General features: G+C 45.2%; 1 protein-coding gene across 1 annotated transcript in view; it reads right to left on the minus strand.

Moving 5' to 3' along the window:
* Positions 1-15,777, minus strand: part of CACNA1C (calcium voltage-gated channel subunit alpha1 C) — a 141,156-nt gene that overhangs the window by 9,329 nt on the left and 116,050 nt on the right. Inside the window, exons 28-38 of the mRNA XM_075855600.1 lie at positions 14,924-14,953; positions 11,419-11,547; positions 9,882-9,947; positions 9,142-9,233; positions 8,342-8,504; positions 8,084-8,211; positions 7,638-7,734; positions 6,107-6,209; positions 5,791-5,892; positions 5,160-5,287; positions 4,263-4,397 (exon numbers count right to left, since the gene is read on the minus strand). Of these exons, the coding sequence (XP_075711715.1) occupies positions 4,263-4,397; positions 5,160-5,287; positions 5,791-5,892; positions 6,107-6,209; positions 7,638-7,734; positions 8,084-8,211; positions 8,342-8,504; positions 9,142-9,233; positions 9,882-9,947; positions 11,419-11,547; positions 14,924-14,953 (1,173 nt within the window). The remainder of the gene's footprint in view (positions 1-4,262; positions 4,398-5,159; positions 5,288-5,790; positions 5,893-6,106; positions 6,210-7,637; positions 7,735-8,083; positions 8,212-8,341; positions 8,505-9,141; positions 9,234-9,881; positions 9,948-11,418; positions 11,548-14,923; positions 14,954-15,777) is intronic.

The following is a 15,777-nucleotide window of genomic DNA, read 5'->3' on the forward strand; positions in this document are numbered from 1 at the left end:
CAAATCATAGATAAAGATGGACAGACGCTGGCCACTAACATAAAATACAAGTTGCCTTTAAATAAAGGGATCCATTAATAAAACTTACACTGGACAGAATATTTCACATTGTATTATCTGACTGTTACCTCCTATTTTCATGCACATTGTCGCATCTTCTTTGAGATACACTGAATAGTCGCTTTATTAGAGACCCCGGCCCTTTCACGATTCTAACTTCCCTGTATGGAAATCGGACACGTGACCCCGGACGCAGCATAAAATCAAGTCACAAGTTTTCCGTCTATCAGTTTCAGCGTGAATCCACAATAGAATGGGAGAATTGAGCGATCGGAGCCACGTGAAACGAGCCCTGGTCATCACTGCCAACCTTGTGGGGTTTTCTCATACAACGGTGTGGAAAGTATACGGAGAATGGCGCGATCGAGGAAAAACTTCCAGCGAAAGGGGATCCTCTGGATGTCAACAACTTGTCGACTAAAGGGGTCAGAGGAGGATGTGAAGAATCGTTCTGACAAACCGGCGGCGTACAGTCAAGCAAATTGCAGCCAAATTTATTGCTGGTTCTCCAACTAACGTGTCTGAATGCACTACTTGTCGTTCCATAGCACGGATGGGCTATAATAGCAGACGACCAGTTCCAGTGCCATTGCTGTCTAAGGGAGACAGAAAGACAAGACTCAAGTGGGCAAAAAAATAAAAAATTTGGATCACTGAGCAGCGGAAAAACATTGGCAGGTCAGATGAATCCAGATTTCTGGGGAACCGTGCTGATGGCAGGGTCAGAATTGGGCGCAAGTGCATGAATCGATGAACGGTATGAACCGTTCAGGCTGGTGGAGTAATGGTGAGGTGAACGTTTTCTTGGCACCCTGGCTCCTCTGATACCTGTGGATGTATGATTGATCGGTAGGGCTCATCTAAGCATTACGGCCGACCACGTTCATCCGTTCATGGCAGCTATTTACCCTACGGCAGAAGAACACTTTAGGGGCAACTGCGAAAAGCGATCCTGTCCGATGCGGCCATTATTCCTGTAGAACCATCCCAAACCCTAGTGGAGTCTATGCCACGACGAATTGCTAGAGATCTGAAGTCCAAAGGAGGTCCAACGCGCTACTAGATGGGGGTCTCTAGTAAAGTGGCCATTCAGTGTATGTGACGGCGAAATAAACAAAAATATCAGTTTTGATCAGGGTCGGATTTCCCAGAGTCAGAGATACCTATTGCTCTGAAAGTTACGAGAGGTAAAGGAACAGCATCGGCTGCATATATTTTCTAAAAAGCAACTTGTATTTTCTATGTGCTGTTCTATTCACTGCACCATCGGATACGTTTATCTATTACTGAAGAGTTTGGACATGAAGACATGGATCCAGTAATGCACGGACCACATGATACAACAGAGAAAATTAATCGGCAACAATGTGGGACTGAAAATAATTCACTACAACAAGGAAACTCCAGACTACATGATGAGCAATACAAAAACTATGATTCAGCAGGAAGACGGCAGGTGTACAAGGTGGAGTGATACAATGTTACACACAGCGGGTAAAGGGATTCAGAATGAGCAATACAATGTAACACAACCATGATTCAGCAGAGAAAAGATACAATGTGACCAGAGAAGGTGTACTAAGTGGAGAAGTGATGCAATGTGACCAGAGAAGGTGTACTAAGTGGAGAAGTGATACAATGTGACCAGAGAAGGTGTACTAGGTGGAGAAGTGATACAATGTGACCAGAGAAGGTGTACTAGGTGGAGAAGTGATACAATGTGACCAGAGAAGGTGTACTAGGTGGAGAAGTGATACAATGTGACCAGAGAAGGTGTACTAGGTGGAGAAGTGATACAATGTGACCAGAGAAGGTGTACTAGGTGGAGAAGTGATACAATGTGACCAGAGAAGGTGTACTAGGTGGAGAAGTGATACAATGTGACCAGAGAAGGTGTACTAGGTGAAGTGATACAATGTGACCAGAGAAGGTGTACTAAGTGGAGAAGTGATACAATGTGACCAGAGAAGGTGTACTAGGTGAAGTGATGCAATGTGACCAGAGAAGGTGTACTAAGTGGAGAAGTGATACAATGTGACCAGAGAAGGTGCACTAGGTGAAGTGATACAATGTGACCAGAGAAGGTGTACTAGGTGGAGAAGTGATACAATGTGACCAGAGAAGGTGTACTAGGTGAAGTGATACAATGTGACCAGAGAAGGTGTACTAAGTGGAGAAGTGATACAATGTGACCAGAGAAGGTGTACTAGGTGGAGAAGTGATGCAATGTGACCAGAGAAGGTGTACTAAGTGGAGAAGTGATACAATGTGACCAGAGAAGGTGTACTAAGTGGAGAAGTGATACAATGTGACCAGAGAAGGTGTACTAGGTGGAGAAGTGATGCAATGTGACCAGAGAAGGTGTACTAGGTGGAGAAGTGATGCAATGTGACCAGAGAAGGTGTACTAAGTGGAGAAGTGATGCAATGTGACCAGAGAAGGTGTACTAAGTGGAGAAGTGATGCAATGTGACCAGAGAAGGTGTACTAGGTGGAGAAGTGATACAATGTGACCAGAGAAGGTGTACTAGGTGGAGAAGTGATGCAATGTGACCAGAGAAGGTGTACTAGGTGGAGAAGTGATGCAATGTGACCAGAGAAGGTGTACTAAGTGGAGAAGTGATGCAATGTGACCAGAGAAGGTGTACTAAGTGGAGAAGTGATACAATGTGATGAGAGAAGGTGTACTAGGTGGAGAAGTGATACAATGTTACAGTGATACAGGAGGAGCAATACAATGTGACACACACAGTGTGGAGCGACACAGGTTAATCAAGCAGATATACAGTATTACACGATGGGTAGATAGAATTACGAAACAATGATGCTTTTGGATGAGATGTACAATTACTATGTTAGGCCCCATGCACACGACTGTAAAAATCGTCCGTAATTGCGGACCCATTCACTTCTATTGTCCATGAACACCTTCCTGTATATTTACGGGAAGGTGTCCGGGGCGTAGAAACCTTTTGCAAAAGATAGGACATGTCCCATCTTTTGCTTTTTACGAACTGTGCTCCCATACTTTATAATGGAAGCACGGCCCGCAAATGCGGACAACTGTCTGCGGCGGGCCGTGCCCGTAATTACGGACTGTGTTTACGGGCATTTCATCCATCCGTAAATACTGTCCGTAATTACGGATCCGTAGTCCTTTATAGTCATCCGCAACTCATCCGCATATACGAAACTGGTGTCCATTAAAACAGTCCGTGTTGCATCCGTATTTACAGATTTGAAAAAAAAAAAAATGGAGGAAGAATCTTGGTTAATCCCCTGGCGTCGCATAGCAATGCTTCCGTAATTATGCACAGCTAAGGATACGCATCTGTAGCCGTCCGTAATTACGGAAGCGTCCATAGACTTCTATGGGGAGTCCATGCTGTGTTTACGGACAAAAAAAAGGACATGTTCTATCATTTCTACAGCACAGACACCCATCCGTAAAAATACAGAAAGGTGGCCGTAGCCCATAGAAACGAATGGGTCCGTAATTACTGTTTGTAAATACGGATGAAAAATACGGTCGTGTGCATGGGGCCTTAGGAGGGATGAAACGTTTAAAAAAAAGTACAAAGTGTATGAGGAAGGATATAGTATCAAAAGAGAATATATAATGTCCAAAGAGGAAATTCAGAGTTGAAGGATATATAGGGGGGGGGGGGGTATATGTTACTGGATGTTACAGAATAGCTGATACAATGTTTCAGAATAATAAATGCAGCTTTAGGCCTCATGCACACGACCATGAATACAGACGGGCCGCGGACTGTCACTGCATTTGGGGGCTGTGCCCGCATTATAAAGTATAATAGGAGCACAGTCCGTAAATGCAAAAATAGGGCACATTTCTACGGCCCAGATACACAGACCTGTAAATATAGATAAAGGTATCCGTCCTCGATAGAAATGAATGGGCCAATATTTTATCCGTAATTGCGGATAAAAATGACGGCCGTGTGCATGAGGCCTTACAGAATGATATACAGTGTAATGATATATACAGACGTAGCGTTACCATATGACACACGATTACAGCAGAACAGATATAGAGGGGGGGGGGGGGTGGATACACAATGTCGTGGCTTTATATGCTGGTGAGATAATACATGGGAGTATTTGCAGGTCCTGCCAGTGTTACCCACAACTCTCATGCATAAATACGCCCCAGTGCAGTCCCGCGCAGCATTTGCTACACACCCTGAAGATGTCGTCTTCTGACGCTGCAGACACGGCCTCCTTCATGGCTTTGTCCAGCTCTTCCTCTGCGGTCAGGTCTCCAGAAATAGCTCTGCGTATCTCAGGCCCGATATCATGCAGCGTGCGCAGCCCAGCCTGGGGGGAACCACAAACATCTGGGCTACTAGCCAAGGGCTGAGAGGCGTCAGCACCCCAAGACAGACACAAGGACAGTCCTGGCTTGTGGGACCCTTTTAAAATTGGCCCCAAGATTTAAAGTACCAGTCTACATTGTCCTCAGAAAAGCAAGAAAGTGTTGGATATGTAGTATATATGGAGTGGTATATAGATATGTACAGGGTGAGATATACAGCTATGTACAGAATGGTATATACACTTATATATAGAGTGAAATATACAGTTATGTACAGGATGATATATACAAGGTTGGAAATATGTATAGGGTGGTATACACTTATATATAGGGTAGTATATACAGTTATGTACAGGATGGTATATACAGCATGGTAACAAGTTGGTGTATATAAATATATATAGTACAATATAAGGTGGTATAAACACTTATATATAGGAAGGTATATCTAATTGAATATTCTACATGTAATATATTGTGATATGCTTAGTATATAGTTATGTAAAGGGTGACTATATATAAATACTGTACGTATAACACTATTGTCTAATATTTATTTTTGCACATTGTAGGAATACAGGTATAATATATTGTCCTATACGGTCTAGATGACGCATATGTAGCATGTCTTATGTCTTCTCCCGGTGTGATCTTATGAAATATATATTGTGTGTAATTCACCACATCCCACGGACTCTATATTTTTTTCCTCCATCTACCAGACTCTACATACTGCCCAGGATGATAGGAGTGATGATAAGTACCTGCAGCGAGAGAGCGTTGCGCTGGGACGGTTTTCCTACTAACCCCTGCTCTTTACGTTTCTTGAATTTCCGGAAATATTCCTGAATCAGGAACGTGGCATAAAACTTCCCCACAGTAACTTCATCATCTAAGCGGAGGAAACAATGATGTCATCGGACAGGTCAGTAGCCGGAATACATCGTAACCTTGTACATTTGTCTCTCTGTCTTTGATAAAGGGATTGTAAACATAAACGCCGTCACCCAGATTTTTTTATATCCCACTGCATGTAACGTGTAGGGGAGCTTCTCGCAGCCACATGCAAACATCTTCAGGTTTAAATGACATTTTACCAATATTTCACGTGTTCTCTCCCTCAGCCGTATGCACAGTTCTGGGTCCAAACACTGAATAAAGCAGCTCTATCTGTCTCACAGCTGGAAATCCCAGCACAATCTGAAGAACCAATCAACTGCCTGGAAGCATAGACCTGTTTTTCTGTGGTTCCAGGCTCGTGTTCTCCGATCGTAACCACATCGGACCCCGCATTAGAGCAGGACTGTGTTGCGGCTTTTGAGTCACATACATATTAAGCTGCACCACTGAAATATACGTCTAGTCCCGTCTCATATTGTGGAGCATCTCGCTTACCGCCAGCAGGGGGCACCACCTGGTCCAGGAGTTTCATGCTGGTCCTTTTCCAGATCTTTTTAATAATTGCCCTGAGCTCTTCATTTGCTTGTTCCAGGTTACCTGTTGGGCGGCAGGATTGTTAGGAGGGGTATAAGGGGCATTCGGTCAGGTCAGTGTTCCAATAAATACGGGAGCTTTCATTCCGTTTAAATGGGTTTTATGACACAAAGTACAACCTTATAATGAAAAGTCAGACCTTGTGTTTAAATTCCTCGCTGAGAAAACTTTCAGGGATTATGGGATGAAGTAGAAGATACAATGTATATATAATTACCTTCCGTTTTAATGCATAGAGAAGTCCGAACCAAAGCGAAGAGTGTTGCGTTAAACATGACCGTACCATCGCTGTTCAGAGGCATGTTCATGGCGACTAAACGCTGCGTAATGGAAAAAACGTAGGTAATGCAAGTATCACATGGCACGGGATATAGCGAAGGCAGAAGCCAAGTGGCAAGACTTACGGGAGGGGGATTATTGCTGCAGAAACCCCATGGCGTTATGTCAGGTTTCCCATCTACAAAACTGTTACATTCTTGCGTTGCATGGATCATATTTGGTGACGGGGCTATTAGGGCGCCCACACACGTGGCGGATTTGTTTGCGGATTCTTGCAATTGTGATTTGTTGCGTTAGTGCGGATTTTGGTGTTGAAAAGGGTGTAATCCGCGGTGAACGTCCAGAACACAATGAGTGGGCTGTGGGTTTGAACGTTTTGTTCAAGTCTCATCCACATGGCGGGAACGGTATTCCGATGTGCGTAATCCCGCACAGAAAATATGCAGCAATTTCATCCTGTGTGCAGGGGGCCTTAGGCTCTGTTCACACGGCAAACTAAAAACGGCAGTAAAATACGGAGCTTTTCAAGGGAAAACAGCCTCTGATTTTCAGCCGCTTTTTATGCATCAAGCCATTTTTTATTTTTTTTTCTTAATTATTAGACCATGAAAAACAGCTAAAAAAACGGCTGAAGAAGTGACATGCACTTCTTTTTTACGGGGCGGTTTTTTACACGCAGTTTTTACAAATGGCCGCAAAAAAAAACGCCCCTTGGGAACAAAACTCCGTTTTCCCATTGAAATCAATGATGTTTGGAGGCATTAAGCCTCCGTATTTTTAGCCGTTTTTGGGGCGTTTACAGCCGAAAAACGTCTCAAAATAAGCCGTGTGAACATAGCCTCACTGTCTGTAAGGGTATGTTCACATGGAGTGTTTTCAGGCCGTAAACGTCCCCAAAAACTACTGAAAAATCGGAAGCAGAACGCCTCCAAACATCTGCCAATTGATTTCAATGGGAAAAACGCCATTCTGTTCTGACGGGACGTTTTTTACGCGGCCGTTTTTCAAAACGGACGCTTAAAAAAACGGCCACAAAAAAGAAGTGCGTGTCACTTCTTCAGCCATTTTTGGAGCCGTTTTTCATAGACTCTATAGAAAAACAGCTCCAAAAACGGCCATTAAAAACGCTGCGGAAAACGCGAGTTTGATTAAAAAGCTTCTGAAAATCAGGAGCTGTTTTACCTTGAAAATTTTGTGTGTGAACATACCCTAACTCTGAAATCATGTTCTTCGCCTGTACAAGCCGTGTGCGTGAAAACCGCATTGCAAAACTATGGCAGTTCTGTGGCGCACAACCGCTGCGCGTATGGCTGTATTCACACCGCGTTCCTGATTTGTTTATGAAGAGCTGAAGCCTCACATTATGGAACTCATTGATAAAACTTGGCTCCTACTTTATTATGTTGATGGCGACCGGTGCCGCAGTTTTTATCGGATGTAGATTTCGCGCTCCCCATTCATTTGATTACCTTACACGCCACACGATGCGGACACAGTTTCCCAAATCCTAGAGGCGGCTGAATCCGTCTTAGTAGAGTCACTACATCCAGGTGTTTGATACGACCCCTGGACAGGGAGACAAACGGGAAAAGCACGACAAGTAAATCGACCCTAAAACACTCACACCTGCCCTGTTCACAGCGTTCGAGCCTTAGTTCAGGTGTCAGGAGGATTTCTCAATGTAAAGGTTGCAACGTAGTCCACTGTATAGACATATGTCGCCTATAGGCTCCCACAGTGAGAAAAGAAGATGTATACTGTGCGGTATATGTTTATTTTTTTCATCATGTAACAATTGCGCCATTATTTCAATGCAAAACTAAATGATATGATAATAATATAATAATAATAATAATGATAATGATAATAATATGCCCCATTATGTTTCTAATATGCTGATATCTGAAGCTCTTACTTGGCCTCTGGATCGTACTCTGCCCAAATCCTTTTGAATTCATCCAAATGATGAGGACCCAATATGGACCAATCACGCGTCAGATAGTCAAAGTTATCCATAATGACGGCAACAAACAGATTGATGATCTGAGAAAGAAAGAAAGATGTAAGACCTGTTCACATCCTCCGTACAGAATCCAAAGTGCGAACGGATGAGAGATGGAGAACTGGAGAACTACAAGGCAGAGAAATCCGGAGAGGAGGAGGGGAGACCCACCAGGAAGGCGCAGAGCATATAAAAGCTGATGAAGTAGAAGACGGCGAAGCTGCTGCCGCAGGAGTAGTCGTCCACAATGCGGTGAAGCTCAGATTCCTGGTCACACATCTTGTTAGGGAGACAGGCCAGCATGATCTCCTGCCAGGCTTCACCGGTCGCACATCTGGAAGACGGAGATAAGGAGACGGAGGTAAGGAGACGGAGGTAAGGAGACGGAGGTAAGGAGACGGGGATAAGGAGACGGGGATAAGGAGACGGGGGTAAGGAGACGGAGGTAAGGAGACGGGGGTAAGGAGACGGGGGTAAGGAGACGGGGGTAAGGAGACGGAGGTAAGGAGACGGAGGTAAGGAGACGGAGGTAAGGAGACGGGGGTAAGGAGACGGGGGTAAGGAGACGGGGGTAAGGAGACGGAGGTAAGGGGACGGAGGTAAGGGGACGGGGGTAAGGAGACGGGGGTAAGGAGACGGAGGTAAGGAGACGGAGGTAAGGAGACGGGGGTAAGGAGACGGGGGTAAGGAGACGGGGGTAAGGAGACGGGGGTAAGGGGACGGGGGTAAGGGGACGGGGATAAGGAGACGGGGATAAGGAGACGGGGATAAGGAGACGGAGATAAGGAGGCGGACCGTATCCTAGAATATCAAGCCAACCGCGTATCCGCTCCGTTCCCTCAGTGCGATCTTGAATAACATGCGGCGCCGGATGTTACGCGATGAACAGGCCACCGATTGCAGCACAAACCGCATTGTTTTTATAAGGATGAAAAATCCAACAGATCGACCCCCCCCCCCCACCAACAAACCTGAAGAGCAGCAGGACGGCCTGTGGGAAGGTCTGAAAGTTATTGTTCCTGTTGATGTCCGTGCTGTCGTTCAGAGCAATCTTTCCAAAAACCTGCGCACAGAAAACCACGTCAGTGACGTCTTATTCGTAAAGGGGAAATGTCAGTGGGATTTGGGTTTGGAGATGGGGGTTATGTGCCTTCTGCAGGTGGATGAAACTCCCAGGAGTCTCACCTGCGGCGTTATCTGATCGCTGCGGCGGCTGCTTTTATATCGGGGTTTATCTTCATGTTTCCCTTTGTTTACCCGCTGCTTAGAGGGTTTTCTGGTTTGGACAATGTGGGTCCCCCTCATATAGACTAATTGTGGGGAATCTTGCTGCCGGCATCCCAGTTTCGGGAAGAGGATCCATGCTGTAAATGCTGGTTCTCCCTACAACAGGTAGCTGAGCCGTTTACAGCGCTGCGCTATTTGTTGCGCTATATAAATATTTAAGGGTCCAAATAAATCTAAATTGTCAGAATCCAAATAAAAAAGGTCCCATTTCTGGGTGTATGTGCAGCGTAGGTTCCCACCTCATAGAGGTCGCCTTGTCTTGGCAGGTGGGCTCACACAATTTGATCAAAATTTGCGCTAAGAGCCTCCCTATTGTAAGTAGATCTAGCAGTAATGCAGATTTATTTATATTTAGTGGCTTAGGTGGCGTTAGTGTTCGCTGACGCTATTTTCTTGTGTGCCAAATAAAAAAAGGTGTCCTTACCTGCATACCAATAACGGCATAAATAAAAAACAGCATAACAATCAGGAGAGCCACATACGGGAGCGCCTGTGGGGGAAGGGACACAAAGTGCAGTCAGGAAAACAATCACGGAATGATCTTTCTCATATCTATCCGGTGGCATATGTCCGAGCTTCCGGCTGGAGGGATGTCAGGAAATATAAAACCTACGGAAGGCTCAAGCGCAATGTGAACACAGCCTTACTGGCTCCACCTAAGAGGCCTCCAGCATTGTATTAGGTGTCCGTATCACCTGATCTCCCGGTCGCAGCTGGAACTACAGTTTGTTTGCAAGTAGAAACCAGCAAAGTTACCGAAAGGGGAGATCCAATTTATAAATGTAAATTAAATTAATGATTTTGGGGAAAAAAAGACATCTTAGGCTGTGTTCACACTGAGTTTTATGCAGGAGGAAAATTCCTCCAGCAAAAACTACTCCAGACGGTTTTTACGCAGTGGTTTGACAAAAACTCGTCAAAACACTCGTCGAGGCGGTTTTTTCCTCTTTCTGACTGATTGAAATGGGGTTTTGGAGGCGGAAACCGCCTCAAGATGGGTCATGACGCTTCTTTTTACCGCGGTAAAAAAACTCGTCCAACTCCCATTGAAATCAATGGGAGGCATTTTCGGGCGGTTTTTGACGTGTTTTGTGGCGCGGTTTCCGCGTCAAAAAACTCTGTGTGGACTGGCCCTTACACATATCCACCCTCATATGATTATATATATATAAATAAAACCTTTTACTATAATAAATGAGTCCTATAAATGCAATATAATAATACAAACAAAAACCTAACAGGAGCTGCAAGGGGCCAAATAATCAGATATTCTGGATTAGGCCTTGTTCACATTTGCGTCAGGCTTCCGTCAGACGTTTCCATCAGGGGAACCCATGAACGGAAAGCCAAACGGAAACCATAGCTTCCGTTTGCATTACCATTGATTTGAATGGTAACGCTTCCGTTGCAAATGGTTTCCTTTTGTCCCAGTTCCATAAAGTTTCCGGGTTTTTTAGCGGAAACAATGGCGTAGGTGAGGGAACCGGACTGGCCCACTCTGAGGCCAGCACGCACCAACCTCACTCAGACCGCCGCCGCCATACTTGGCTCCGTCCGCCCTCCTCCTGCTCCTAAATGTGAGCGAGTGGGGCGGATTGAGGCAAGTAGCGAATGACGCGGCAGCAGCGCGGTCTGAGTGAGGTCGGGCCAGACCAAATGATCTTGCGGGCCTTATACATCCCACGGGCCGGACGTTCCCCACCCAGGTCTAACGGAAGCCAGACGCAGATGTGAATGTAATTTAACTTATTTAATAGTCACATAAAAGAATCTAGTATTATTTCTAGGGAAGACCGCCCAACAATAACATTGTAACATAAAATATTATTGCAGTTCGGTTCCAGACTTTCTATATTTCTATTTCCTGGTCTCCATGGTAACAGACTACAAACCGCAGTATAAATACATTCCACTGCTAGTATTTTTATAATGTAGTGACGACTTCAGCGCAACAATGTTACCTGGAAAGACTTGATGAACGTCCAGAGAAGGGTCCGGATTCCCTCCCCACGACTGAGGAGCTTCACCAGCCGCATGACACGAAAAAGCCTGAAGAAGGTGATGGAGATCCGCGAGTTTTCCTCACCCAGCTAGAATGTACAGCGGCCAAAGGTTACACAGAATCCAGGCCGCGGGGAAGGGGCTGCCTGTCTGTCCTACCCTGCAGCCCACGCCCTACACCCGCTGTACCCTTTACCACTCAAAATATAGAACATTTAGATTTTTTTTTTCTCCCAGTATTGCCAAATTTTTTACCAAGAAGTTTTATCCCAGTCTCGAGTTTCTCAAATTTTCCCTATGTATAAAAATATTGGACAACATTGAGGCAGAATCTGGGATTGTAGAGATGAGTAACAGCGGTACTGGATGTTCCCCAACGCTGCGGGACACAAATGACCCGATTATCTCTACACTCATATCTGGTAAAATCTTCCACCCAATAAAACTTTTCCTCCCATAATCTGCAGAAATAAGAGGAAAACATAAACCAAAAAGACATCAAAAGTTTAGAGGACAGACTGGTTGGATTTCTTGCTGAGAACACATCCGGACCTGAGCTCCGCCGTACATCAGGCGCCCCTGGGACGTCGCTATAGGGGGTGCAGAGGTAGCCGTCACACCTGGTGCCTGAGGGGGGGGGGCAAGTAACTTTACTAAGGATCATTACAGGAATTGTCCACCGCGGACTGATTAATGCCGAGTTTTAGCTGCTTGTATTTGCAGTGGGTTCATTTATGTATATACTGTCTATTAATGGTGACAACCAGCCTCTATATCATGAAAACGACAGCGGTTGTCACAGCTCCGCCCCTTCACTAGAATCTAGTTTAAGGAACAGTTCATTTCCAGCTCTTTATGCAAATAACCAACCTCGATCTTACAAGATGATGGTCAGCTGCCTATAGTGAGGATCAAATCTAAACTTCAGAGCTATAAAAGGGAACCCCTTATTCTTATTACGAGCCCCTCTGACCGTTCATCAAACATGTCATGGGGGAAATGTTTTATTATGAGCAATAATTTACAGAGTGAATCTCCACTTTTTACCACCATGACGTGTTGGGCTGGATTCTCACATTGCGTATTTGTTTCAGATTTTGATGCAGATTTTTGAGCCAAGGCCAAAAATAGATCCAGCGGGAATTAGTTCTTCCTTATATTGCCCATTCCATTTGAAACCGGCAACAAATACGAGTGTGAATCCAGCCTTGAGGTTCAAAATTGTGTGATAAATAACAGATTTTTTTCTTCTAGCGGTCAGAGCTCCATTTTTCTTATACTGACATCCATTTCCACTAAATACACATAGAGGAACAATATAAAACTGGTGGCCTGCAGCCACCACTACGGGGAGCTTACTGTATACTGTGTTGTTTTTTATTGAGATCAATAGGAGCTCTCTATCACTGTATGTAGTGTGCTCCCTATGGGAGCTGTATATATCTGTATGTAGTGAGCTCCCCCTAGTGGTGGCTGCAGGCAGCAGAATGTTATCATGTAACTCTATGGGTACTGTGTATATATATCTGTATGCAGGGAGCTCCCCCTAGTGGTGACAGCACGCAGCTGGAATACTATCATGTAGCTCTATGGGAGCTGTATATATCTGTATGTAGTGAGCTCCCCCTAGTGGTAGCTGCAGGCAGCAGAATGTTGTCATGTAACTCTATGGGAGCTGTATATATCTGTATGTAGGGAGCTCCCCCTAGTGGTGACTGCAGGCAGCTGGAATACGATCATGTAGCTCTATGGGAGCTGTATATATGTCTGTATGTAGTGAGCTCCCTCTAGTGGTGGCTGCAGGCAGCAGAATCTTATCATGTAACTCTATTGGAGCTGTATATATCTGTATGTAGGGAGCTCCCCCTAGTGGTGGCTGCAGGCAGCAGAATGTTCTCATGTAACTCTATTGGAGCTGTATATATATATCTGTATGTAGGGAGCTCCCCCTAGTGGTGGCTGCAGGCAGCAAAATGTTATGTAGCTCTATGGGTACTGTATATATATCTGTATGCAGGGAGCTCCCCCTAGTGGTGACAGCACACAGCTGGAATACTATCATGTAGCTCTATGGGAGCTGTATATATCTGTATGTAGGCAGCTCCCCCTAGTGGTGGCTGCAGGCAGCAGAATGTTCTCATGTAACTCTATTGGAGCTGTATATATATCTGTATGCAGGGAGCTCCCCCTAGTGGTGACAGCACACAGCTGGAATACTATCATGTAGCTCTATGGGAGCTGTATATATCTGTATGTAGTGAGCTCCCCCTAGTGGAGGCTGCAGGCAGCAGAATGTTGTCATGTAACTCTATGGGAGCTGTATATATCTGTATGTAGGGAGCTCCCCCTAGTGGTGACTGCAGGCAGCTGGAATACGATCATGTAGCTCTATGGGAGCTGTATATATATATCTGTATGTAGTGAGCTCCCTCTAGTGGTGGCTGCAGGCAGCAGAATCTTATCATGTAACTCTATTGGAGCTGTATATGTCTGTATGTAGGGAGCTCCCCCTAGTGGTGGCTGCAGGCAGCAGAATGTTCTCATGTAACTCTATTGGAGCAGTATATATCTGTATGTAGGGAGCTCCCCCTAGTGGTGGCTGCAGGCAGCAGAATGTTCTCATGTAACTCTATTGGAGCAGTATATATCTGTATGTAGTGAGCTCCCCCTAGTGGTGGCTGCAGGCAGCAGAATGTTATCATGTAACTCTATTGGAGCTGTATATATCTGTATGTAGTGAGCTCCCCCTAGTGGTGGCTGCAGGCAGCAGAATGTTATCATGTAACTCTATGGGTACTGTGTATATATATCTGTATGCAGGGAGCTCCCCCTAGTGGTGGCTGCAGGCAGCAGAATGTTATCATGTAACTTTAATCCTAATGTCTGGATTATATTTACTTTACTCTTGATTCGTTATGTCCAGTTTAATATTCCTATGTCCGGGTGTTGAGATATCCGTTGTCGTGATTAGATTGGAGTTTATTTCTGGAGCACCTGATGAAATGATCTAATGGGGATATTAATATTTGCGTCTGTTTCTGCTGCACCGGGGTCAGAGGGTGAATTTTGCTGTGGTCCCTGATTGTTCGAGGGCAGTAACTGATATTAACAATCCTGGAGCATTAATCGCGGTCCGGGACATCTTTAGTTTTCAACAAGATTTCCACCCGTTCTGTTCTCTTCGGATCTGCCGGAGAGTCGGGCCACCTCTTGGGGTCTCCCCCAGACCGGCCCGGTGGCAAGCGGTAAGACAAGCTTACAAGAACAGAGTATTACACAGATAAACCACAGAGGTCACAGCTTAGGAGACACAAATACAACATGGCGGCCACAGGGCATGCAGAGAAGACTAGACAAGGTGTGGAGAGAAGAGCCCTGTAGTCAGGGGCACACAGCTGAGACAGTTGTGTTAAGGGTGTCAGCAGAAAAAGGGTGACAGTGCTCTGAAGGGTTTTTTGGTCTTACCATATTGTGGCATTGGGCATGTTCACCTGTCTTTAAAGAAAGGCAGACAGAGATAAGATGTAATACCGGCTATATCCACAGGGGGGCACAGTACAGCAATATGATCAGCATGGAGGGTAGGAAAAGGGGAAGGAGAGGCGATAAGCAAGTTGAATACAAAATACAGCTAAATTGTGAAACTGGTACAACCCTGAAACCCAGGTCCTGCTGGTACAACTCCTGCTGTGCCAGACTACAACCCCCACCATCCACTAGGGGTGATTATGCTTTGTCGTTTTCCAGCGGGTGGATTCTGGAGTTCAGAGACCCCAAAAAAGTGATTCAAACATTTTTCTCTTTATTACAGTGATGGATCAGAAGGCGCCCCCCCCCCCCCCCAAATTTAGCTGTGAATAAAGGATTCGTAGCGTTGAGGACGCCACCCAGGGCGCTATTACTTACTATTCGGACTTGGGTAATGTGAATATTTTTGACATTGAAAATCAATTTTTTTTTTTTTAGATAAATGAACATTTCCACCTAAAGCCTCCAGAAAATCTGCTCTAACCGTTCTCCGACAACAGGCAATGATCGCCAATACAGCTCCTAAGGGGGCTGTCACCTGGCTTCCCTAGATTACGGGGGGCGGCAAACAAGGAATCAATGCTTAAAGGGCAACTAAAGGTTCATCAAATTTCTGACATGTCAGAAGTTTGTATTGGTGGGGGTCCGAGCACGGAGACCCCCACCAATGGCTCAAACGAAGCGGCAGAAGTGCTTGTGTGATCGCTCAGTCGCTTCGTTTCTGTTCGGCTTTCTCCGGAAATCAATGTATCCGAGTGCGGGCTCAAAAGAAAGTCTATGAGATTATACTC

The sequence above is a fragment of the Rhinoderma darwinii genome, chromosome 3 (genome assembly GCF_050947455.1).
Source record: "Rhinoderma darwinii isolate aRhiDar2 chromosome 3, aRhiDar2.hap1, whole genome shotgun sequence".
NCBI classification, from domain to species: Eukaryota; Metazoa; Chordata; class Amphibia; order Anura; family Rhinodermatidae; genus Rhinoderma; species Rhinoderma darwinii.